Source organism: Onychomys torridus, chromosome 8, assembly GCF_903995425.1.
Source record: "Onychomys torridus chromosome 8, mOncTor1.1, whole genome shotgun sequence".
Taxonomy (NCBI): Eukaryota; Metazoa; Chordata; class Mammalia; order Rodentia; family Cricetidae; genus Onychomys; species Onychomys torridus.
The window spans coordinates 5,998,885-6,024,289 of NC_050450.1; the positions used below are offsets into that span (position 1 = coordinate 5,998,885).

The 25,405-nt window shown below is 44.3% G+C and overlaps 1 protein-coding gene across 3 annotated transcripts in view; it reads left to right on the forward strand.

The window, feature by feature from the left end:
* Marf1 (meiosis regulator and mRNA stability factor 1) overlaps positions 1–24,225 on the forward strand; it is a 47,602-nt gene extending 23,377 nt beyond the window's left edge. For all 3 annotated transcript variants that reach the window (XM_036194754.1, XM_036194753.1, XM_036194755.1), the window contains exons 14-27: positions 1,607–1,843; positions 1,932–2,051; positions 2,549–2,724; positions 4,119–4,339; positions 5,085–5,227; positions 5,412–5,545; positions 6,776–6,978; positions 7,782–8,009; positions 15,781–16,011; positions 17,481–17,693; positions 19,806–19,866; positions 19,952–20,068; positions 21,326–21,496; positions 23,488–24,225. In XM_036194754.1, the coding sequence (XP_036050647.1) occupies positions 1,607–1,843; positions 1,932–2,051; positions 2,549–2,724; positions 4,119–4,339; positions 5,085–5,227; positions 5,412–5,545; positions 6,776–6,978; positions 7,782–8,009; positions 15,781–16,011; positions 17,481–17,693; positions 19,806–19,866; positions 19,952–20,068; positions 21,326–21,496; positions 23,488–23,735 (2,503 nt within the window). In that variant the 3' untranslated portion in view covers positions 23,736–24,225. The remainder of the gene's footprint in view (positions 1–1,606; positions 1,844–1,931; positions 2,052–2,548; positions 2,725–4,118; positions 4,340–5,084; positions 5,228–5,411; positions 5,546–6,775; positions 6,979–7,781; positions 8,010–15,780; positions 16,012–17,480; positions 17,694–19,805; positions 19,867–19,951; positions 20,069–21,325; positions 21,497–23,487) is intronic.
* Positions 24,226–25,405: the final 1,180 nt, after the last annotated feature.

Genomic DNA, 25,405 nt, shown 5'->3' on the forward strand with positions numbered 1-25,405 from the left:
AGTAGTTAGGAGGTTCTTGCAGTTGACCCAGATTCAATTTCCAGCACCCACATGGCAGCTCACACCCACCTATAACTCTATCTCCAATGGATATGATGATGTGGTGCACAGTGTACGTGTAGGCAAAACATGTATACACATGAAATAATAGTTTTTTTTTTTTTTTTTTTTAAGAAAGAGGAAATTCAAGTGCCTGTAGATCAGGAATAGATGACTGGTTTTGGGTAGGAAGCCAAATGGCAAGGTAAAAGATAGAAAACATTTGATCTGGGAACATGGCAGGATAGTTAAACAGGAACCAGGGGCATGAAGCTTGAGTTGGGGCACAGTAAGTGTTAGGTCTTGGGCATAGAAGTTTGGGGCACGTTGGAGTCTTGATCTAGAGAGTTGGAGTGCTATTTAGGATGCTTTGTGAGATGTTGGCTCTGAAAGTACTGGCTGCTATTTGCTGAAGAGGCTTTGTGATGGGCAGGGAAGCAGAGAGGGCCAGAAGAGGTTCGAGGGAGGTAGAACTGGATGGAAGGCCAGGGAAGTAAGTGAGGTTCCAGTGGTGAGGGTGGTGGGATAAGGAAAGTATGTGGAAAGAGAACATGCCAGACATGGTGAATCTCAGGGGGCTGAGGAAGCAGGGTGAAGTTTGGGGACTACTGGTGACATAGAGCCAGGAGGGAAGGGGTTTAGAGCCTGAGCAAATGTCAATCCTGAGAGATCAGTTATTTTCACTCTTAAGGAACGGAGAGTTTAGGACCAACAGTGAGAGAACAGTGAGATAATGCTTATCTCCTCCATGGGGAGACCTCAAAGAAGCCTGATGGACATGGGGAACTGACAATGGAACCTGGAGAGGTAGGAAGGAATTGCTAGTACCCAGGCCAAGCCCCACCCATGCCTAATCATACACTATCCTCATTCAGCACTGTGAGGTACATGTTATCACAGTGTTTTAAAGAGAGCAAAATTGAGGCTCAAACTGGTTGTTTATCTTGACTAAGTTTACAAAGGCTGCAGTAGAGTCAGCATGTGAACTCAAATCTGTCTGCTTCCAGAGCCTGGGCCATTATGTTCCAGCTGTAGCAAATCCAAGTCAGAGTTGAGGAGTCCAGGTATAGAGGGCAGTGGGTGTATAGTTCACAGTTCAGGTCAGCGTGGGTGAGAACATCTCTCAAAAAGAGTATACTTCAGAGGGCAGTGGTTGGAGTGACACATGTTGAGAGAACTCACATCTTAGACACTTACAGTGAGGATACTGGAGGGGGAAGGAGCTACCAAATGAGAGTACTGTTGTAGCTGGCAGGGAACCACATGGCTGCAGGATTGAATGAGCTCAGTAGTTTCATGTCATTCTTGGAGAGATGGGGAAGCCATTCTATGTTACTTTAAACAGGTCAGGTGTTTCTACATAAGAAAACGTTTTAGGGCTGGAGAGATGGTTCAGAGGTTAAGAGCACTGACTGCTCTTCCACAGATCTTGAGTTCAGTTCCCAGCAACCACATGGTGGCTCACAACATCTGTAATGAGATCTGGTGCCCTCTTCTGGTGTGCAGGCAGAACGCTGTATATATAATAAATAAGTATTCTAAGATAACATCTCTTTCCTGTTCTTAGGTATGGACACAAGTTAAATGTGTCTGATTTATATAAATTAACAGACACGATTGCAATCCGTGAACAGGGAATCGGGCCGCTGGTGCGTCTCTTACCCAGCAGCCAAGCCCGCCAGAGCCCCCTAGGCTCTTCCCAGTCACATGATGGCTCCTCCACGAACTGCAGCCCAGTTCTGTTTGAAGAGTTGGAGTATCATGAACCTGTCTGCAGGCAGCACTGCTCTAATAAGAACTTCAGGTACATCAGCACCCTCCAGAGAGTGTGAGCAAGGGATGCTTTCCACTCCTGAGAAGCGTCAGCTCACTGCTTGCTGTCTTTCCTGCAGTGAACATGAATTTGATCCAGACTCTTACAAGATTCCCTTTGTGGTCCTCTCTTTGAAAGTGTTTGCACCTCAAGTTCATAGTCTTCTCCAGACCCATGAGGGCACTGTGCCTTTGCTCAGGTGAGCCATGTTATGTTAGCTATTGGGGTAGAGTGTTGTAGGGTCATTCCTGCAGTCTGCCTACTGACTGAACCAAGGGTTAGAAAGAGGGCTCTGTCCTGGGGTTGAAGTTTGAGAAATGGATCCATGCACTCAATATTTCAACAAGAAACTGGATTTATGTTGAATTTCATAAAAAATGAGGACAGTTTCTTCTCTGCAGCAAAGAGGTGCATCCAAATTGAAAGCTGCACAAGTGCCAATAAAGTGCATCATTTCATCTATGTTCAGGTTCCAAGGCTGAGAGAAAATCATACTTCAGAGTACACCAGGCCACAGCCAAAGGCCAATTCCATACTTAACTCCCTACTGAACACTGCCTAGGATTTCTAGAGCTGTTAGAATGTGTCCCAGAGGCCAGTACTACAGTAGTTATTTCTCAGCAGGCACAGATTAAAGCCTGCTGTTCAGCCTGCACTGCCCTTTTTATTATTTTCATTTAACCTTTCCCCCTTCAGCTTTCCAGATTGCTATGCTGCGGAGTTTGGTGACCTAGAAATAATGCAAGACAGCCCCAGGGGTGTCCCTTTAGAGCACTTCATCACCTGCATTCCAGGAGTGAACATTGCCACTGCCCAGAATGGTGTCAAAGTAGTGAAGTGGATTCACAACAAGCCCCCACCTCCCAACACTGGTAGGTGGTCAGGTATCAGGGATTAAGGCCTAAGCTCCAACCTGTCTTACAGGGAGGCCAGGAGGAAGTTGTGGTTTTGATTTCAAACAGCAGCACCATTTTCACCAAAGTGTCTCCTCTGGTCTTAAAACTCCCCAGATGCTAAGGGGTTGTTAGAATCTGACTTTTGAAAATACCAGTGTTGGGCCAGCAAGATGGCTGAGAGAGTAGAAGCAGCTGCCATGAAGCCTGACAGTGTGAATTTGAGCACCAGGATCCACGTGGTAGAGGCAGAGAACCAGCTTTCACAAGCTGTGCCATGCCATGAGTACACGCACACACATACACATATTCTCTCTCTCTCTCTTTCTCTCCCCGCTTCTCCTTGGCTCTAATGTGTTTTCCTTTTTAGGCTTACACCTATTTCCTGTACAGGAAAGGTGAGAAGGTAACTGGGAGCTTGAGTCAGCAGCTCTTGGGGGAGCTCTGCAGGAGCTCCTTCCTGAATCCATCCACTCCTCCCTCAGTCTTGAGCTGCATAGTACCCATGGGAGGCCCACTTTGTGTCTTGTGATATGAGTCCACAAATCCCTTCCACTTCTATAAAGGTTTTTGTCTGAATTTTTTTTTAGGTTTTATTTTTAGGTTTTGTATTACTATTATTACTACTACTGTTACTACTACTACTAATAATAATAATTATTGGAGATAGTGTCTTACTTATATAACCCAGGCTTGTCTTAAACTCATGGATCCTCTTGCTTCACCCTCCCCTGCCCTAATGTTGAGATTAAGGGCATTGGCCACTATTCCAGCTCAACTTAGGTTGTTTTTGTTTTTATGATGTGTGATGGTGCAGACCTGTTTATCATAGCATTTAGGAGACGGGAGGCTTGCTTTTCATAGTGTGGTCCATTTCTGCTAGGGCTCCATAGTGAGACTGTCTCAGGAAGGAAGTAGGTAGCTAGATCTGTTTCTCAGTCTGTTTTCCGTCCTGCTCTAGTTACTGCCTCCCATAGCTTTCTGGTTAATATTTCGGCTCCATTATTGGTTAATTCCATTCTCATGGGTCACCTGCCTGGGGCCCATCTATACTATGTCTATGGGAAAAATATTACCGATATGTCCAAATTATAAATGGATCTTTGAAATATAGCCAGTGTAGTTTGGGAAATCCTTGTTCATCTTCACTTCTGCCGTAACCCTAGAGTACTCTGTGCTTTCCTTTGACACCTTTTGAGAATTAGGGGGAATGGTTTGCCTGCCCATAGTAAGATGGCCTGTTTGTTTGGTTATGTGGTGCCTGTGTGTGCAAGCTGAAACTTGAAACAGCAACTTGCTGCATAGTGAACACACTATATTCACTGTGTCAGTGAAATTATGCCTGAGGTCTTTTGTGTTTTTTCCTTCTCTAGACCCTTGGCTTCTGCGTTCTAAAAGTCCTGTGGGTAATCCCCAGCTGATCCAGTTCAGCAGAGAAGTCATTGATTTACTGAAGAACCAACCATCTTGTTTACTACCAATTAGCAATTTCATCCCTTCATACCATCACCATTTTGCAAAGCAGTGCCGGGTTTCAGATTATGGATATTCCAAGCTGATTGAGCTACTAGAAGCAGTGCCTCATGTGTTACAGGTAAAGGGTAGGAGGGGTTATTTGTTCAAAGAAAGGAGTGTTCTTCTATGACTTCAGCTGCCACAGACAAATAGTAACCTTATTTCTCACAAAGCTGTACTGTGCTAAACATCCTGTAAGAGCTTGCTTCAAAACACAGGCGCCCTCCCAAGTTTTGAGGAAACTATAAATTTCCAACATGGAAGAATTCCCTAGAGGCCTGTGGGCATTTTCCTTCCAGCGTCTATGGGCTGGTACCTTCCCAGCAGTGTTTTCTGGGATGCTCATTACAAGGGGCTGCTGTAAGCACCATTTGCTTGGTACCTACCAGCGAGTTAAGGGTTCTACCCTTCATAAGTTGGACATTACTCACTGGACTAGAGTTTAGCATTGAATCCTATCTAGGCTGCCTGTAACTTCCCCTGATGACAGTGTTTTCATAATTGCCCACTTGTTAAAAAGGCCTGAAAAACTTTAGCAATCTTTTAGAGTTGAAATTAGTCATCTAGACTGAGCATGTGTTCTTTCTCTTTGTGCTCACGTGATCATTTGAGACAGTAGCACTTTGAAAACAAATGAACCTAGCCCCAGACAGCTGGGCCACTGCTCTTTTTAACTATACATGTTGAATTGTGTCCATTTCAAATTGCAAACATTGTACATAGAGGGAAATAGATAGTCTGAGAGTAACAAGAGCAAGGAAGACAGACACTACATATCTTTTGAGTTCTTCATAGTATAAGTAATCAGAACATTTCATTTTCAGATTCTTGGAATGGGTTCCAAGCGTCTGCTGACCCTTACTCATAGGGCCCAAGTGAAACGTTTTACTCAGAATTTACTAAAACTTCTCAAGTCCCAGGCCAGCAAGCAGGTCGTTGTGAAAGAATTCTCACAGGCTTATCATTGGTGAGTTGATGGGAAGCTTAAAAAAAAAAAAAAAAAAAAAAAAAAGCAAACATTTTTTAATGCTGTTTCTTCCCACAAGCTTTAAACAGTCCTCTCACGTCTCTGTTAAGCAGAGTTTTGTAAAGCTTGTTACTATGACAACAGTTTTACCCATTCTTTACCCGTTTCCCACATTAAAACATAGGTGTTTCTCAAAGGACTGGGATGTCACAGAATATGGTGTCTGTGAGTTGATGGATATCATATCAGAGATCCCAGACACAGCCATCTGCTTGTCCCAACAAGATGACGATGTGGTCATTTGTATCCGCAAAAGAGGTATGTGGGGAATGTTGTCTATCTCAGTAATGCCTTTGTTTTTATTGTGCTTTGGAGACCCGACTTCACTGTGTAGCCCAGGCTGGTTTGGATTTAGATTAGTACTCTGACCTCAGCCTCCCAAAGTGTTGGGATTGCAGACATGATCCTAGTCATTGACTACTTTTAAATGAAATAGTTTTTTGTTTTTTGGTTTTTTTAGGGGAGGTTGTCCTTTTCTCTCCCTTTCCATGGTTCTTAATGGTTCCCTGGGAAGTGTTTGTAAAACTGCCTGGTATACAGAACCTGTGTTCTTTGGAGGAAAGGAAGCCATGTGTCCTATAAGAAAACACACTGGTTTTTAAGAATCTACTCCAAGGGGAGAAGAAGCTATAACCAGCACTTTGTTAAATGTTTCCCAGCATTGTGCCCCAGTTTCTAGTGTCCATGTCACCTGATGGAGACTTTGAGCTCTGAGAACTATTTCACCATGCATACTTCAGAAGAAAACAAATCATTGAAATGTGGCATTTGTTTTTCCAGTTGTAGTAGTTCAGTACAGTCAAGTCTGGGAGACAGACCTGTTAATTATATCATACTCCCCTGCCTTACCAGTTAGAGTGTCTTTGTGTCCCTGAGGTCACAGGTGTCCAGAGTTGAATAAAACTTACAGTGTCTGTCTTTTCCTAGTTCTCTTCCAGTCAATTTAAAATTAATAGAAATGAAGGTCATTGTTTAATTTTCTTTAATTTTGTTAAAGTTTTGATGCCTGATAGTCTTTTCTGCTGGCAACTTTGAACTGAAGATCAAATGAATAAACAAAAAATGTGTGAATGTTCAGAAGTGTGATTTCATAGAAGTAACATCGTATTGCTTGAAGACCTAGACCTCTGTCTGTCTTGTTCACATAGGTGTAGTGAACAGGTTTTATAAATTGTTCCTGTCGGGCTGGAGAGATGGCTCAGCCATTAAAGGCTAGGCTCACAACCAAAATAAATTGTTCCTGTCTTGTCGGTGATGACACATGTGTTTCTCACCTCCCACAGTAGCAACCTCACTTTTCATGATTATACATGCCTTGAGCCTGTATAAGAACCACTGGCAAAGAACCTAGTACCAAGTGTCTAGTTATTGTAGGGTGTGTGGCTGGGGAAGGCAAAGCTGACCTCTGTGACTCCAGTAACACCCTGCAGGCCGGTACTAAACACAGTGAGTGGAAGCCTGGTGTCTAAGGTGCTTTGTTTTTTAAAGAACGAACTCAGGATGAGATAGAAAGGACAAAGCAGTTCTCCAAGGATGTTGTGGACTTGCTGCGCCACCAGCCCCACTTCCGGATGCCGTTTAACAAGTTCATTCCCTGTTACCACCACCACTTTGGCCGGCAGTGCAAACTCGCATACTACGGATTTACCAAGCTGGTGGAACTTTTGGAAGCCATACCTGAGATTTTACAAGTAAGTGAAGAGATTCTAATTCTTTGTTTTTCTGAGCATTATATAGGGAGGTATTATTATTTTTAGTTACGAGTCTGAAATAGTCTCATCATCAAAACTATTAGTAATTTTAGATAAATGGGGGATTTGTTCTGTAATCCCAGAATTTATGAGGTGAATGCTGGAGAATTCTATGAAGCCAGCCTGGGTTAAACAGCAAGATTCCACCTCAAAAATAATCTTCGCCGGGCGGTGGTGGTGCACACCACTTGGGAGGCAGAGCCAAGTGGATCTCTGTGAGTTCGAGGCCAGCCTTTGAGTGAGTGAGTGAGTTCCAGGAAAGGTGCAAAGCTACACAGAGAAACCCTGTCTCGAAAAAACAAAAACAAACCAACAAAAATCTTCAACTTTTGTTAGAGTAAATCACTGAAAATAGGATGAGATTGTTTAAATATTAAAATGGGTATTATTTGAGCAGCACCATGCTTTCCAAATCCTGTTGGCAGGAGGTGGGGGGAATTCATGATGGACTTTTACAAGGGGGGTTGGATTTCTGTTACTAATTTTATCAACATCTTTGACTCCAAAAGTTTTATTAAAACTTTTTATTGTTGTAAGATAACATATACCAGAATTTACTGCCAGGAAAAGGAATGTCTTACATGTGTATTTGAGTGCCCAGGGAAGAGCTCTTTGATCTTGCAGAACTGCATCTTCATAACCACACTCCCATCTTAAGTGACCAATGTGTACGTTTCCATGCCATTTAACTCTACATATAATCATGTATTCAAACCCCTCCTTTCTCCCTATGTGTTTTTAAGGTGTTGGAATGTGGAGAAGAGAAAATCCTGACTTTGACTGAAGTGGAGCGATTCAAAGCTCTAGCTGCCCAGTTTGTTAAGCTTCTGCGGTCCCAAAAAGATAACTGCCTTATGATGACAGATCTGCTTACAGAATATGCTAAAACTTTTGGTTATACATTTCGTCTCCAAGACTACAATGTCAGCTCAGTCTCTGCTTTGACACAAAAACTCTGCCATGTTGTAAAGGTAAGCCGATGTCCTTCTACTGAGTAAGCTGTGTCATGGTCCACATGGGGTGTTGTGTATACTGCAGCATTTCTGTACTCTGTGTGTCACAGCTGTGTGCCATTGAAACCTTACTAGGTAATACAAGGTAGCTTGATTTGATACTTTAGATTCATGGTCTTCCTTTTATATCTTTATGACCATTCTGAACTTGACAAGGTCACTTTTTACCCTAGGGGGTGTATGCTCAGGTAGAGTTGAATCCTTCCAGAGAGTTCTTTGTTTCCAAGATTCCTGGGAAACTGTATTATGTATCTTCCATGGCTCCTAACTCATTTAGGAGTCATCTTAAGAATAAGCACAAGCTTAGAATTGCCCTTGTCTTGTATAATATTAAAAGGACCCGCCTTAATATTATAATTCCCAGGGGCTCAGGAGATAAACTACAAATGGCGAGAATTATTTTTGGAAAATGAATCTAAGAACACCAAGCTCTTTTTTTTCCCCCCGTCTGTCTGCTTTATTCCTCTGAGATAAAATCCTATCTACACAGCTTCAGTTCTGCTCTCATGCCTAGCTCCTTTCTTCCTGATTTCTCTCATCTTAATTCTGCCTCATCTTGGTCCTTCTCATCTCGTTCTTATCGAGCTAGTACTTCCCAGTCTGGCTCTTCCTCATCTTCCATCTGCGTCCACACATACTTGAGTCAAAAATCCTCCTTTTCCCTCTCCATTCTCCGTCCTCAAGTCCTCCAGTCCTCTCCTCCTCTTCCTCTCCTTATGGCTCTGAGTCCTCTCAAGTCCCTGAGGTGCTCAGTTACATCGATCCTCTGCCAGAGCAAGGCCAGCAGGCTTGAATTCTCATGGGGTCATAAAGGCAGGTAAGAATATTCCTCAGGCAGTGACGGCAGGCTTTCTTTTATAAGCCCAAATGGGAGTGGTAAAAGAGGTCAATGAAGTGCTAATGACCGGTTAGTATATCAAGAAGGGGATCTATGTGCTCAGTCCACATTCCTAGAAGTGGTTAGGTAAGAAGTTAGGAATCTATTAGTAAGGCTGTATAAGAAAAGGGGTCTCACTCTAAATAACACAAGAGAAAAAGCTATCGCCTAAGAGACAGGTGTTGATTTGTTTGACCTTGCATGCTTGATAGGTTTTTTAGATAAATATTCTGTTAGGAGTTATAGGAAGCACGCATAGCATTACAAGAAAATCACTGGTTCTTACCAGCTAATATACATACAAAAGCTAAAATATCACCAAGGCTTCTTAAGCCATGGCTTGACCTTTGGAGAAATCCTTGACTTTTCCAAGAAGTAGCTTTTGTGATAGTAGCTGAATTCCATTACGTTTTCCTGCAGCTCACAGCACCCTTGTGGCTGCAAAACCCTTTTAGAGGGCACCTTCTTCCTCTTCCCTGCCCTCCTATGCTGAGCTGACTTTCCCACTTATAGGTAGAACAGCTGGACAGTCTCCAGAACATTTATAGTATAGGACTAGGGAATAATTGCCAGGAGGAAGAAATGGAAAGGGAAGCAGGAAGTGGCGGCACCATCAGTCACAGGCACAGAGAGAATCTGGTTTTATTCTGATTGCCGATAGGTTAGAGGAAACAGAAGGGAAGTGGCCAGTTTCATTCCATGAGACTTAGGTGGGGGTGACTGGCGTGCTGCTGAGAACAGCACTTAGAGTCAGCAATGAGGTGTCAAGGGAAAATGGCAGCAGGATTTGCCACAGCTTTTGGCTAGCTTGCTTGTAAGAGGAAAAACATGATGGCTGCAGCTAGATACAAGGGATAAAGGGAATTAATGAGCGGCTGGGCTAATATTCAGGTGCTGCAATTGAGTGTGTTTGGGAGTATCAAAGAAGGTTGACTTGAGAAATGAGCAGACACAGGCAAGAAGGGCTTCTGGGAAATGAGCAGACACAGGTGAGAAAGGGCTTCTGGGTAGTGTGATGAGGAGGTAGAGGTGGACCAGAAGGAAGGACTGCCTTAATCTTTCACAAGAATGAGGGTTGTTGGGTCAGCCCTAGTAAAACTAATTCTGGCATTTGTCACCAGGAAAAGAGCGCTATGTTACCATTAAATGGAAGGTTACAGTAGCTGTTTAAAGAGCAGTCAAGGCTTAAGGTAGAAGAGCTCAGAGAAGGTCTGATGTGTGGAGTCAAGGATGAGGAACATTATGCACATGGGGAGCTGATGCTCATAGATGGATGGTAGAGACTGCCACCATTGGCCTATCACACAGGTGCGGATTCAGAAGCTGATGGCTGGGCTCATGGTGAGAACTGGTTAGATGACCACAACAAAAAGGACTTAGGGGCAAAAGAACTTAAATTGTTGACAGGAATGCCAATGAACTAGTGGCCCCTTGGTGCTAAGATGGTCAGTAACATGTGAAACAGAAGCCTGGCTTGTAATCCTAGGACCGCAGGAGGCTAAAGCAGAAGACTTAAAATTCAAGACCAGCCTGGGCAACTTTACAAGACTCTGTCTCTGATTTCGAAAAAAGTAAAAAGACTGGAGTTACAGCTCAGTAGTAGAGAGCTTGCTCAGCTTGCAAAGCCTTGGGTTCAGTCCTCCGTACTGCATACAAGGAGAAACAGAACCAAGTAAAAAAGAACTGAGACTTGAGAGAAAACAGGGGAGATTGAAGAAAGTAGTACTGTCTAGAGGTTCGGGAGCAGGTCCATCTTTTCCTTTGTTACATCATTAAAAGGCAGGCAATTAGTATTGCCAGAAACCCTGAGGAGTCCAGCAGAGCCAGCACTGATACCCAAGAAATCGAACATCTGAGTTTCTTCTTGGGGTTTTTAGTCTTGAAGAAAAAAATCTGAAAACAGACTCAAAATAGAAGCTTGAGGTCAATTAGAGTTTTAAAAAAGAAAAACCATGTAGGCAGGCTGTAAATCTTGCTGTACCTAGAAAAGAAGAGCGGAAAAGAAAGGAGACAAAGCCATACTATTTGAAAAGCTGGCACAGAGGTCAGCCACATGGTGAGGCTGGTAGTTTTACAGAAAGTGTAAGGAAGCTCAGAGTACCAGGGAACATGTTCCTAGGCTCTGGCTGCATCTGAAAGAGAAAAAGGAATATAGGGCTTTCCAAGTTAGGAGTGAAAGGTGGGTAGACGAAGCCATGCCTCATGGTGGCTTGTGGGTGGGGGTTGGAAATTCTGGGAAGGAAAAGTACTTTGTCTTATGATGAACCCACACATCATTTAGCTAGGTCTTTTTCTTGAACAACTGAATTAACAGTTTTTAAAGAACATTTGTTATTTTTTATGTATATGGGTGTTTTGCTTGCATGTATGTGTGTGCACCACATATGTACAGTGCCCACGGAGGCCAGAAGAGGGCTTTGGATCCTCTGGGACTGGAGTTGCAAATGGTTGTCATCTGTCATGCTGGGAATCGAAACCTGGTTTTCTGGAACAGCAGACAGTGTGCTCTTAACCAGTGAACCATCTCTCCAGCCCTTTTCTTAACTGAGGGAAGAGTTAAGGGTGTGTCTCCACCTTGAGGTGGATTCTATTCCTTAAGGGGTTGAGAAGTGCTTATTCTTGGCTACCTGCAGAGGCCAGTCTGGGCTGCATGAGACCCTGTTTCAAAACCACAAAAACCTGGTCAAGACTCTGAGCCAGAGCCAAAGATTAATTAATGGGGGTTTTGGTTCAAGTAGCAAAGGCAGGAAAAGGTGAGAGACCCAGTGTAATCCTGGCTGCCCACTGGAGCCTAATGGAGAGCTTGAGGGAAATGCAGGTACAGCTTCCCAAGCTGTCTACAAGATCCTTGAGTGTGCTCCAAGCATTGGTACTTCTGAACCATGTCCTAGATGATTGAGATCAAGAGATGGGTTTCAGCAGAATTGAAGAAACAGAGTTTTGTTTGGTTTTCTTAAAAAGCAGCAGTATTGGTAATTGCTCTGGGATCCTAAGACAGTGATTTGAATCCTCTGGACTTGTGTCTGCTGACTAATTGAATCACTATGTTCCTATCTCAGTCCAGAGTGCATCTGAAAAATAAAGATGTGCTGATGCTGGGCTGAGTCCAGAGTCCTAAAGAGGACAAGCATGTGATCCCTTGGGTCTTAATGTAGGTGATGAGCCCTTCGGTTCTTGCAGAGAAAGCAAAGCCAGTGAGGAAGAAGCCTAAGGGAGAAGACTGGATCCACTGGACGGTGGTACAAGTACACAGAGCTCTGTTACCTGCAGTTAAGGTTTATGGCAGGTCCTGCACCTGAAGAAGGCCAGTGACCTCTCTCAATCACCAAGCACTTGTCTTTGCCTTGGTATTTGGTGCCCAGACAATGCCATATTAAGTTCTTTGTCTCCTTGAGAATCTGTAATGATCAACTAGATCAAATGATCAGATGAAAATGCCAGCTTTAAAATTAGTTGTAAGGCCTCAGAAAAGTGCAGTTCTCCTTGTGGTCACCAAGCCTAGTCACTAGCTTGGCCAAGGCATGTCAGTTCTGAAATGAATGATAAGCGGTGCTGGTGGTGGAGGTGGTTACCATGTGGAAAGGTCGTGGCCACGACTACCTAGTTAGAGCTTTATTAGGAGGAAGGGAAGGAGGGATAAAAAGACCAGGCCTGGAAAGGAGAGAGAGAGAAAAAAAGATGGTGGGATGGGGGTGGGAGTGAGCAGAACAGAGAGAGAGAAAGAGAGGGTGGGGTTTGTGTCTGTTTTTTTTTTTAAGGTACAGATTACGTGACCATGCCATGTGCACATAGTTGCCAGTGTACACTGATGACCATAAGACGCAAGACCCTGAACTGCGGCGCATGTGTAGCTGGAGTAAGGGCAGAATTCTAACATTCCAGACATTTTGCTTATTATAAAAAAAGCGAGGGGCTTTGAATAGGAATAGGAATGACGTTTCTCCCAGAAAAACTGCTTCCAGCTGACATGGTGGGCACCGGTTGGCCCCTAGGGGCTAGGCATCCTGGAATGGTGGCCTGTCCTGCTGCCTCGGAGCTGTCCATCCCTCTTGGCTTGGCACTCTGGCTGCTTTTGTGTCTGACAGAATGCTGGTAAGACAGAGAAAGTTTAGGAAAAAAAAGAATCATTTTTATTTCCTTTGGAGTATTCCCAGACCAGGGGAGTTTGTGTTTGGCACTTATCTGAAGTAGATTCGACCTGTCCAGATGGACTTAAGCTGGTTTCTGGAGCTTGGGAAAGATTTTGAACATAATAAGAAGCAGCTATGAGAAAATTAGTGACCATTGTAGTGTTTAGTACTCTGCTTATATTGGTTAGTGTTAACAAGAGAGAGAGATTGGAACATGTTCTTAATTTTTTTTAACCTGAGATAAGCTTCATCAGAGACAGATTATTTTAAGACATCTGTTTCCTTTACTAGTTTAGCATCCAGGAGACACAGGTGATCAATTGTTGAGAGCATTTAACAGATATAGATGGTTATATTAAAGTCTGTTTTTGTAGAGCCCAGACACTTTTTGGTCTGGGGGTGTAAATACCTTTTAACTGTTAACAGTTTCTTACTTGATGATCCCTAGACTCCAGTTCTGTGGTGGTCCTGTAACCATTAGCTGAGCAGTTAATTAGAAGAGGGAACCAGGAAGAGAAAAGCTTGTGTGCATGAGAACTTATTTCTTTGGAATTAGGGCAAAGCAGAGATCAGGGCCCTGTCTGTGTGCATGAGGAGGAGAAGCACTGCTGACAGGTCTGGAGTGAGGCACATGGAGGGAGCAATGAAATGGAAGCTCCTACCTTAGCTGGAAAACAAGCTAAGTAACCCTGAAAGTACAATTAAATCTAAGGCTGTCCTCCCTACCCTGACAATAGGGAAACAAGGAGAGGTGAGACCCCAGAACTCCCAGGCTAGTGGCTCCGGTGTCCAGAAGGAACAAAATGGATTGCTTCCATGCTGCATTGTGGGTTCCCTGTAAGCGAGCCTGTGGCCATGCCTAGGTCTGCTGGAGATCTTAGCTTGATGCTCCCATGTCCCTTGGTGCCTGCACTTAAAACAGGGACCCAGCGGCTTTTTTTCTCCCCTGCACTTAAAACAGGGACCCAGCGGCTTTTGGGAGCCAGTTGGATGACAGCGTGTGCCAGCACTTGGCATTTCTGTTCTCGGGTTTTTTCATCTCTCCCCTGGTATACCTTAAATGCCACAGCTGAAACTTCCACCTGTGGGGTCAAGACCCTTGCTCTTCAGATGCTTATGTTTTAGCCCTTATGTCAGGGAGGTCTGGAAGACGAGAGACAAATTTTATTCTGTGTCTTGAATTTTTTTTTTTTTTCCTTGATGTCTGCTGACTTGAGGAGGCAGGGTATAAACTGATCTCTGGCTAAAGAGCCATCCTTATTACTGTGATCCCCATGTGGGTCCTGATCATAAACTTATTTGCATGCATCCTAGCCTGCTTTCAGACCTGTCTGTGCCTCTCAGGGCAGCTTGAGAACAAGTGGGAGGAGTTAAGGTGAGTTAAGGTTAGAACCAGGGTTGGGCAGAAGATGCCGGCCCAATACTGTCTTCTTCAGATAGACAGAAGTGGTTGCACATAGCAGAGAAAGAATCAGAAATGGAGAAGGAGAAGGGTTCAGTAGAAAGCTTGGGGATAAGGTAACTCTCTTCATTTGCCCGTTCGCTGGCAAAAGTTAGATAATTCCCATGAAATATCAGAGTTCAAGCAGCCAAATTTAATGGTATCTGGGGATATTTAAGGCATTAGTCAGAGGAGGAATGGAACCATGAGAAGGAAGCCCCCACCGAGAGAGAAAAATAAAAAATTAAAGAAACAGGATCAGACTCCAGTCCTAGGCAACCCTGGGGTTGGAGAAGGATCTATGAGTCAGCACAGGTTACTCCTGCTTTGTCAAGAGAGGAGTAAGGGCTGGTAGCATACACAGCACGAGGACCCCCAGGGGTCCAACAGCATTGACCTCTTCAAGAGAGAGAATGAGTTGGTATCAGTGCAGCCTGAGAACCACCCCCCCGGGGGCGGGGGGTCCAGCACGAGGAATATAGCTCAGGCTGCAGTCTTGGGAAATGGCAGGGGAACTCACCAATCTTGGTGGCGTGTGTGGTGTGTGCAGAGCAGTCCGGTGGCTGGGCAAATGAAAAAAGTGGAGCAGGCAGTCATAGGTCTTCAGTATAGGTTTCTGACAATGCTCAGCCCTGGACACAGAGTGGGTAGAATGTCCTATCTGAGTCTACAGCACCAATGAAATGAATAATAAGTGGCGCTGTGGAAAGGTCACAAGCCATGGCCACGACTACCTAGTTAGAGAGAGCTTTATTAGGAGGAAGGGGAGGAGGGATAAAAGGACCAGGCCTGGGGAGGAAAGAGAGAGAGAAAGATAGTGGCAGGAGTGGGGGGAACGGGGGTGGGGCAGAAGGAGAGGGTGGGGTCTGCGTCTGGCTTTTTTAAGGCGCAGATTGTGTGACCACACCACGCGCATAGTCGCCAGCGCACACTGATGACATAAGACACAAGACTCTGAACTGCGCATGTGTAACTGGAGTAAAGGCAGAATTCTAACAAGTTCACCTGTCTGTCTTAGGGGAAAACAGCAAGAAAGAAAGAACACAGAAGCAGAGAACCACAACAATGTCTTCCAAATACTGCATGAAAGATGAATGGGTAGAGTTTGGGCTTATGGGATGAACTGTAGGAGGGTGAAAGCAGTCTCTGCTCTAGTTTCGTTCCAAGTGTTGGTTGCTGTCACAAAGAAACCCACTCACTCTTGTGTGTGTAAGAGTCTCTGTTGGTCTTGTTAGTCAGAATGAGATGATCTGAACTGAGTTTGCATTCTCCTTTCTTTAGGTTGCTGATCTGAAGTCTGGCAAACAGATCCAGCTGATCAACAAGAAGTCTCTGCGGTCTCTCACCGCCCAGTTGCTGGTGTTGTTGATGTCTTGGGAAGAAGATACCTATCTTTCTGTTGATGAGCTCAGGAGACATTATGAAACCACCCACAGTACTCCTCTTAACCCCTGTGAATATGGATTCATTACCTTGACTGAGCTACTGAAGAGTCTGCCTTACTTAGTGGAGGTACATCTGTGAATGGGTCTTTAGATCCATCATATTGGAAGCTTCTCAACCCAGCTCTTTTGGAGTCCTGTCAGGTCTGCATTAGTATGTGTAGAGCTGGAGGAACACTGGAGGTTCTGAAATTGGCTGGCCATGTTCCTTTCTTTTAGTAAATTTTTTTTTCCCCCAAGTCAGGGTTTCTCTATATAGCCTTGGCTGTCCTAGAACTCACTCTGTAGACCAGGCTGGCCTTGAGCTCACAGAGATCTGCCTGCCTCTGCCTCCCAAGTGCTGGCATTAAAAGCGTGCACCACCATTGCCCACCTCTTTTAGTAATTTTTTTATCTTTTGAAATTAAAATATAATCACATCATTTCCCCCTTCCATTTCCTCTCCCATCCCCTCTCATACACTCCTTTCTTGCTCTCTCTCAAATTCATGGCCTCTTTTCTTTTTTAAAAATTTGCATTTATTTATTTATTGTTAGATAGATTTATTTTATGTGTATGAATGCTTTGCTTGCATTTTTGTATGTGCACCAAATGCATGCCTGGTGCCCACAGAAGTCAGAAAAAGGCTTTGGAGCTCATGGAACTGGAGAATAACTGGTATGCATACGGTTTTACCATTTACAAAAGAAGAACAGAGTTTTGATATTGAGATGGATGTACTTGTTTGTTTTCATGTAAAAGAATCTTGGCTGAATCTTGAAACTGTAGGACCTGGAGAATCTTTGATGTTTTTCAGAGTTAAATAATAGCAGGTTGGAGTGAGCAGTAAAAAAAACGCTACATTAATAGCATACTGTAGATGCAAATCTGACTGAGGTCATTCAGGCAGCATTTGTTGGTGTTGCATGGCAGGACAGCACGTGTAACGCTAGTGAGTGATACAGTGTGGAGAAGTGCTGTGGAAACACCTTGGGTTCATTAGGAGTTTGGCTTTCCAACTAATTTTTGATTGTTGGGATTCAGAAACATTTTTATACTGCTAGTTTTTTTGTTTGTTTGTTTGTTTTTTGTTTGTTTGTTTGTTTGTTTTGCAGTCTCCACATGTAGTTTTAAAAGCTGGGTACCAGAAGACACAGGAGTTTTGTGTGTGTTTGCAAGGATAGCCACCATTGTTCTGCCTGACATCATTTCTGGGAGATGAGAGCTGGTGGCCACACCATGTGGGTGTCTGCTGAGATTGTCTCATCTTTCCTGTCTGCTTGCTTTGGGATTGCATCTCCCCTGCTTTCCCTCCCTGCTCACACAGTTTCTTCAAACTTGACAGGATTACACTGAGAAATCAAAGTTGCCCTGGGTTGTTTAGCCTGTCTGGAAGCCCATGAACCCCTCCTAGGACCCTGGGAGACCCTTCTGTGAGCCCCTCCTAGAAACCAAGTTGATTTGGGGCCTTCAGAGTGTTCTTGGCAGAAGGCCTTCAACCAGAGAGGACAGAGGTGGTCACTCAGGAAGTTTCTAATCCTTCTCTCTCTTCTGGGCCAGGTGTTTACAAATGATAAGGCAGAAGAGTGTGTGAAGCTCACAAGCCTATACTTGTTTGCAAAGAATGTACGGTCTTTGCTTCACACCTATCACTACCAGCAGATTTTCCTTCATGAATTTTCCGTGGCCTATACCAAGTATGTTGGAGAAACACTGCAGCCCAAAACATATGGCTACAGTAGTGTGGAGGAGCTATTGGGAGCCATCCCACAGGTAGGTGTTTTCCTCAGCTTCCGAGAAAGTGTCTTCCTGAAGAGCCATCACTGCTGACTCCTGATCAGAGATATAAGGTGTCATCAGAGTGCTGCCAGATAAGATGAATGACTTTAATGTTTCTCAGTGATTTTCTAAACCTTCATTCCTGTGTGCTAGGTAAGTAAGTTGCAGGCCGTCCTCCCTAGAAGTGTGCTCAGTGGTCACGTAACCAGATAGGACACTTAAGCAGATGTCCTAAGTAGCGTGTGGCTAGAACAGCATAGCTATGCCCCCCTCACTGCTCAGGGAGGGTGGACAATGGCCCAGGCAGGGCCCACTTCCTAAGCATAGGGATCCTGGAAGGGCAGCATCACAGATGTCTGAGTTACCATGTGAAAAGGAGTATGCACAGGCTGTTGTAGGTAAGGTGGCATGCACAGAGGAACAGTCAGTAGCTGTGAGAGGAAGGGAATCTACTATGAGAGTGCTTGCCTAGCTGCATGGCAATTGTAAGCATTATAGCTTAGATGGAAAGGTATCCTGGCAGCTAGAAGCCAAGGAATGCCACAGAGTCATACCACACAACAAACCTCACACAAGATATTTATTGAGAGGGAAAAAGCCAGGAGGGTGGCTGCCTCTGCTTGAGCAAGAAACAGCAGCAACCTGAACAGGATAGAGAGCTTCATGGGAAGGGAGTGGAACTTTTCGGAGTGGAGATCGGTGGGATTTCATGTCCAGAGATTGGGCTTTTTGCTCTGCAGGGTGGGGGGCAGCGTCCAGCAGTTTGGGCAGTTAGACTATTCTGTGGGTGGAACCAGGCAGAGGTCCTGGAGTGGTGGGGAAGTGACTTGGCCACTCCTGCAGTGTGGGGGCAGTCCAGCAGTTAGGGAAGTTAGAGTATTCTGTGGGTAGAACCTGGCAATTAGAGGTCCTTGTGGGAGGGTCCTGGCCACTCCAGTGGCTCAAGGGGCTTACAGCAAGGCTTTGAGTTGATCCTCAGTACTGCAAAAAATAGAAATGAAGAAATGCAAGAATGCTAGAGCCTCTGCTAGAGTAGGAGCTGTTCTGAGGGCCTTGCTCCTCCAAGTAAGAGCTTCCCTTTGCTGTGGGGAAGGCAGGAAAGCTTAGCTTTACCTTTGGAAAAGCATCACTGCTGTCCACAAAAGAACTAAGAAACTGGAGTGGAGGAGAAAGCTTATGCAGGGTCCTGATTGATGCTCAGGCCCTAGAAGGTATCCGTGAAGGAGGTGAGCTGGGTTGAAACACATGGGAGCACCTGTAGTCAAATTCTAAAACCCAAAATATTCCAAAAATTCTGGAAGCAACATGACACCACAGTGGACAGTCTACCCTGACCACCTGTGATGAATTGCCGTCAGAACACTTTTTTTTAACTATAAAAATAAGGGAAAATACATCTAAAGTGCCTTCAGGCTGTGTGTATACATACAGTGCTTATGAGATAATAGATGAATTTCTAGTTTAAATGCACCCAGACTACAAATTATCTCATTAGGTATATGCAAATGCTCCCAAATCCAAAACCCCTCTGATTCCAAGCATTTGAGACATAGGGTGTTCAGCCTCTGATGAAACAATAGAAGAATGCCTGGAAGCTAAAGACAGGGATTTGGTGAAAGATTTGAGGTGGAGACCCCTGGGAACCAAAGCTTACTCCCACCCTGACCTGGCTGAAGGTGGAGAGCAGTACCACCAGGTCAGGGCTGCTGTTTTGCTGTCAGGATCAGCAGTTAGTTGTAGAGTCTGGGAGATGCTGTCCTTTGAGGTTGAATTCAGTTTCTATTAGAAATGGTAAGTACTCTGATGTGGGAAGTTTGGGATTTAAGTCCCAAAGCTACAGTAGACATTATTGAAAAGTCATAAGTACTTTTTATACTGTGTCTTGTGAGTTCTGGTTGCTCAGCTTTTTCTGGGGGCAGAACGGGGCGGGAGTTGTTTCTATCCTCTGCTATCTGTGAAGCTAAAGAAAGGACAGAGAAAAGTTGTTGGCATTCAGCAAGTTCTGATTGTGGTGTGTGAGGAGCAGGCACAGAAGCCCCACTCACCTGAATGTTAGTGTACTTACCCTCCTTTCTACTGCTTAACCAGATGTATGTCTTTACACAGGTCGTCTGGATAAAGGGACATGGTTATAAGAGAATTGTAGTGTTAAAAAATGACATGAAAAGTAAGTAAGCCTCCATTCCCCTCTCTTAACTCAATTGTGATTCTCTCGCTGACCTTTCTCTCTGATGGGTGATCTTTTCTTCTAGACCAGCTGAGCTCCCTTGGCCTGTTCCCTGCCAGTCATGAAGACCAGCCTGCAGTTAGCAGACAGATCCTGGAGGTCTCGGAATCTCGAATAGCATCAGAACTCCAGCTCAGAACAGGTATGAGGTACCAGAGGAAAAGCAACAAAGTAGGTAAAGCCTTAAAGTTCCAGGAGGAGGCTTGGGGTGAGACACTTGGAGGAAAGAGGACAGTGGGCAATTTCATTAAGGTTAAGCATTCATTAAAAAATTAGATGTATTTCATTTTTATGTGTTTGAGTGTTTTGCCTGCATGTATCTATGCACCATGTGTACGCCTGCCTGGTGGCTGAGGAAGTCAGAAGAGGGCATTGGAACAGGAATTATGGATGGTTGTGAGCCATGTGGGTTCTGGGAACAAAATCCAGGTTCTTTGCAAGAGCAACATGTGCTTTTAACTGATGAGCCATCTCTCCAGACCTAAGCATTAATTTTTTTTCCTAGTGCAATTTGGTGTGTAGTTTAACAGGTCTATATGTGGAAGTATTGAGTGATTGGCTAAGTAAGATCCTTAAAGAATATCCCAATTCAGGTGTTTTTTGATGTTTACTAAATAACTGTTTAAAACTGTAGTTATAGAAGGAAAGAAAGCCTAGCCTTAAAGACCTGGGGACAGAGTGCGAGGAAGGCTAAACAGAGGTGAATGGAAGGGTAGGTGAATTTGTTGTGCTGATAGTCTAATAGAGTTCTGCTAAAGCCTGCTCAGGGTGAATGGGTACCAAGGTTGGTGGGCTATGCTGAGCTGGGTCATTGCTAGACTAGATGTGGAAAGGACACAGCACACATGCCTCATGAGGAAAAGGGCTCAGGGACCTGACCATGGGACGGGACATACAGTGGTCCAAAAGTGCTCCTCCAGGTAACTGAGTCACAGGCTTTATGTAGAGCCAGCTCTGTATCACCGAAGCCACTCCAGCATTCTATAGACTTAAACTCTATCATTAAATGTAAAAGGGGTCTTCCCACAATATCACAAGTAGATAGAAGGATTACTGTGCCTTGTGCTTAGAGAAAAGCTATTTCCAACATCTGACATTGCTGAAGCTTCTTGGCCCGGGCTCCTTCTACTGCCCTGATCCTCGGCAGTTTGGTTTCTCTTCCAAAGGCTCTTTTCCTTTTTGGGCCTCTTCAGAGACCAGTGTTCTTAAGAACACAAGTCTTCAGCAGATATTGTTTTCCAGGAGTATTCTGATAATGGCTTTGTTTTTGTTTATTATATATTATATACACACATAATGAGTGCTTGAGTACTTCATGCTGATTTCTGGGGCTGAGGAAAGCTGCAGGAGCAGACCTTTGTGCCTGTGCTGAATACAGCCACCTGCCTTCTCTGTGCAGGGCCCAGCCAGATGGAGCAGGAACTCCTGCACCTGACCAACAGCTCCCCTGTTGACCTCCTCTGTGCTCCTGTCCCTTCATGCCTGCCATCCCCTCAGCTAAGACCAGATCCTGTCATTCTGCAATCCACGGATCTCATTCAGTTTGAGGAATACCCTCAAGAGCCTCTGGGTAGGTCACACCGTGTATGCTGGTCACTTGTCTGTGGGTTTAGCAAATGACCCATGATGCCAGTGTAGAAGGTATCTGATGGAAAAAGGGGAAAATGATACTGTTTCAGGTATAAAAGTACTTGTGCTGATTATTCAGACTCTTCCTTTCCTTGTTGGGGTTTTGACTAATAGGATTTATAATGTCACCTTGGCTGTGGAAGAGCCTTTGAGTAGTGAGTCCTATCTCAGGTCGTCTGGGACTTATGGCCTTTCCACCATGTCTGAGGTTCAGCTGCTCCTTAAGCAACATCTGTCACTTGCTATACAAACCTTTGCTTTGGGTCCAGTGGATAGTAGGGCTTTAGGAAGCTGGTCTAAGCAAGGTACCTATGGTTTGAGGCCCTAGAGTATATCCTGTGACCTGAAAGCTGACTGGCCTTTTTGTTGTTGTTGTTGTTGTTGTTGGTTTGGTTTGGTTTGGTTTGGGGTTCTTTTCAAGACAGGGTCTCACTGTAATTCTGGCTGTCCTGGAACTCACTCTGTATACCAGGGTGGCTTTGAACTCAGAGATCCACCTGCCTCTGCCTCCTGAGTGCGAGGATTAAAGGTGTGTGCCATCATGCCTGGCTGAAAGCTGACCTCTTAACATCCTAACTTAGTGCTAGCCTGGTGTCAGGTGTTGTGGCTAATGGACACTGGAACTCTGAGTATGCAAGCAATGGGGCCTCCACCTCTACAGGTTAAGTGACTAAGGCCTCTTGTTGGTCTGTTTTCTGGGACTTCTTTGAGGAGTCCCAGCTGCTCTTCAAGACCCTTCACTTTCCTCTCTTTGTCACTGTATTCTGACTATTACTTTTTCTGTCCATACTTTCTTCTCTACTCTAGGCTTCCACTGTCCATAGTCTTTTTAAGGCAGGGTTTGACACTTGTGATTCTAGACAGGGCCTGGAGAGTATTTGCTTCTGACATGGAAAGACAGCAAGAGCACAGGCTCGCTGTGCTTCTTTGAAATGAAGGGTTGGGGGTGGTAGAGCTGGAGAGTTGCTTCTTCATGGGGCTCTGGCACATGTACACAGGAACTCTTCAAAATGCTTGTGGCAGAGGAGAGCAAGAACCTAAGGAACACAGTTCTCTGCCCATCTCCTGAGGAGAAGCTGGGCTCTGTCACCATCACTTGGCCTGTGTCATTGGCATCAGGGGTCCCTTACTACACACAGAAGGCATCTAAGGCACATTGGCCTGTCTTTCTCAAACATATGTGGGTTACATGTGCTCTAAGACAGCTGACTTTCTAAAGTAGCTGTGGTTCCATGTGGCTTTCCCATTGTCCCTGGTGTCAATACCATGGTGAGCATGTGGCCTCTGTAAGAAGAATGGGCAGGTGCTCACTCACACAAAGGTCTCTCTGCTGCCTCAGGACGTTCACACGAGGCTTTGGTCACCAGCCAAAGGAATGAAGCAGCAAAGAGTGAGGAAGGAAACTCATCTTTGATAGGCAGTCAGATATGACCTGTCTAAAACTTGTGATCCAAAGAGAGGTGATCTGTCATTTATAAACATCTAAATTGTGACATAAATGTGACATGTCAGTTGTTGGTTTGTTTTGTTAGTTTGGTTTTGGGGTTTTTTTTGTTTTTTGTTTTTCTTTTGAGACAAGGTCTCTCTGTGTAGCCCTGGCTGTCCTGGAACTCACTCTATAGACCAGGCTGTAGACTCAGAGATGTACCTGCCTCTGCCTCCAGAGTGCTGGGATCAAAGGTGTGTGCCACCATGACTAGCTTGTTTTCTTGTGTTTTTAGACACTATCTTGACATGTAGCCAAGGCTGACCTGGTACTGTGATAATCCTGCCTCAGCTTCCTGAGGGCTGGAATAACAAGCCACCTATCACATCTGGTTCTGTGGTAGGGTTTTATAAGCTTGTTTTTGTTTTTTAAATACAGATGGACTGAAAACCAATGCTTCTTATGAGACCTTAGAACTAAATCTATTTACTTTTCTGTCTTTCTAGGAATTGTAGTTTTAAACCAAGAAGAAAAAATTGAAATTCCAGAACCAGTGAAGGAGGGGGGGACACTGCCCTGTGACTCCTGCTCACCTTGCAGCCCAGCATCTGCTCCTGCTCCTCCCAGTCCCTCCTTGGAAGCCCCCTCAACACTGTTCAGCAAGGACACAGTGGAAAGCCCAGCCAAAAAGCAGCCCAAAAAAAGAGTCAGATTGGCAGCCAACTTTTCTTTCGCACCTATAACTAAGCTTTAACTCCCATTTAAACACAGAATTAAGTCAGGATGAGGGAAGAAAAACTGACTCTATACACAAAAATGGGCTTAAAAACCTCATTTTCTGTCTTGGCCCCAGAAGCCATTTTTATAGATGGTCCATAGGGCAATGTTCCTTTTGAACTTTCAGATGAACTTTTTTTTCCCCTTTATTTCTCTCAGTAATTCAAAAGAACTCTGGCCTTCATTAAGGAATCCATAATATATTTACCAAATGTTTCTAAACTATTATGAAATGTGGGTGGGAGGGAGTAAGCAGCAATTGATCACTCAGCAGGAAGTGGCTTAACTACCATTGAGCAATCTGTCTTTTGCTTAAGCAAATGTTGTTGTAGTTGTTGGAAAAGCCAAGCATGTCTGTGAGCCTGTGGGTCACACACTGGGGAATGAGTGAGCGGTAGGAGGGCCATTTTCAGACTGACATAGGAAGGTTCCTGGTTTCCAGGTGACTTGGTGTGCCTTTTTTTTTTTTTTTTTTTTTTAACTATGTCTGTGGTTGACCAAGTGGCTTCATCTCAATTTTTAAATGTTTCCACTTAGGGATTCCATTTAGGAGCTTTCTGTAAAGTTGTTTCACACTTCCCTTCTGTCTGTCCCAGTTTGCTAAGTATCAAGTTAAGGAAAGGAGATGGTCTCGGTGTCACGAATTTAAAGTCAGTGTTTGAATGATGGCACACATTACTAATGTGTTGAGAGGTGGTGTTGGAAAGAGTCTGATTAACTATGCATCAAACGCATAGATTGTAAATCAGCTGAGTGGCAAGGTGCTTCAAAAAGAGTGGGTTTGATAATATTTCCACTGTAGGAAGAGACTGGAGTTCTATCTGTAATGTGAAGGCCAAGATTAATCAACCTAACCTTTTGTTTTTGTGACTTTAAAGTTGGCTGGAAACTGGGAAGTTCTTCATGTGACAATGTGTGTCCATGTTAGTTCATCTTGTCATCTTTTAATAATGTCTGGCTTTTTTGTTACTTCTCACTATTGGAAGCACATTTGGGATCGTTTTTTGTTTTTGTTTTTTGTGGTGTCTGATGTTGGCATTTAGGAAAAGCCAGCCTTTGTGGACACCGCCCCGTGGAATGACCTCTCCGAGTGCCTGAGGTGTCTGCTCATGAGTGGGCCTCTCACTCCTGCTGGAGAGACCTGACATTTACAATGGATTGTATTTGTTGGGCAATAAAAGGCAGATCCATTCATAGAGCAGAAAGAACCTGTTGGCACACAATCTTCCACTAGTTAGATAGTTTCTTTGGTGGGAAATGTTTATATTTGTTTTTTTCTAGAAAGCCAGAAAATGGATTTTTATTCCATAGCCAGCGTTTTGAAAAAAATGTCGCAAAATTAAAGGCACTAGAGGGTTTTTTTTTACCAGTTGAATTTTTGTTGCCAGAATCTTTTAAATGAAGCCAGTGATTCCCAGTTCTCAGCACATGACCTGCCCAAAATGGAGCTGCACTGGAAGTGCTCTGCAGGCTTGCCACACTATGCAAAGCCTGAAGGCACTTCCTCTTCAAGGCCTCATGGCACTTCCTCTACAGATTAGTACATAGGAAGTAAGATGGCACATGTGCAATTTCTTTAAGGCTTTTAAGCAATGTAATAGTGTTGAGAACATGAGTTGCCTTATTCACAGACATCCTAAGGATAAG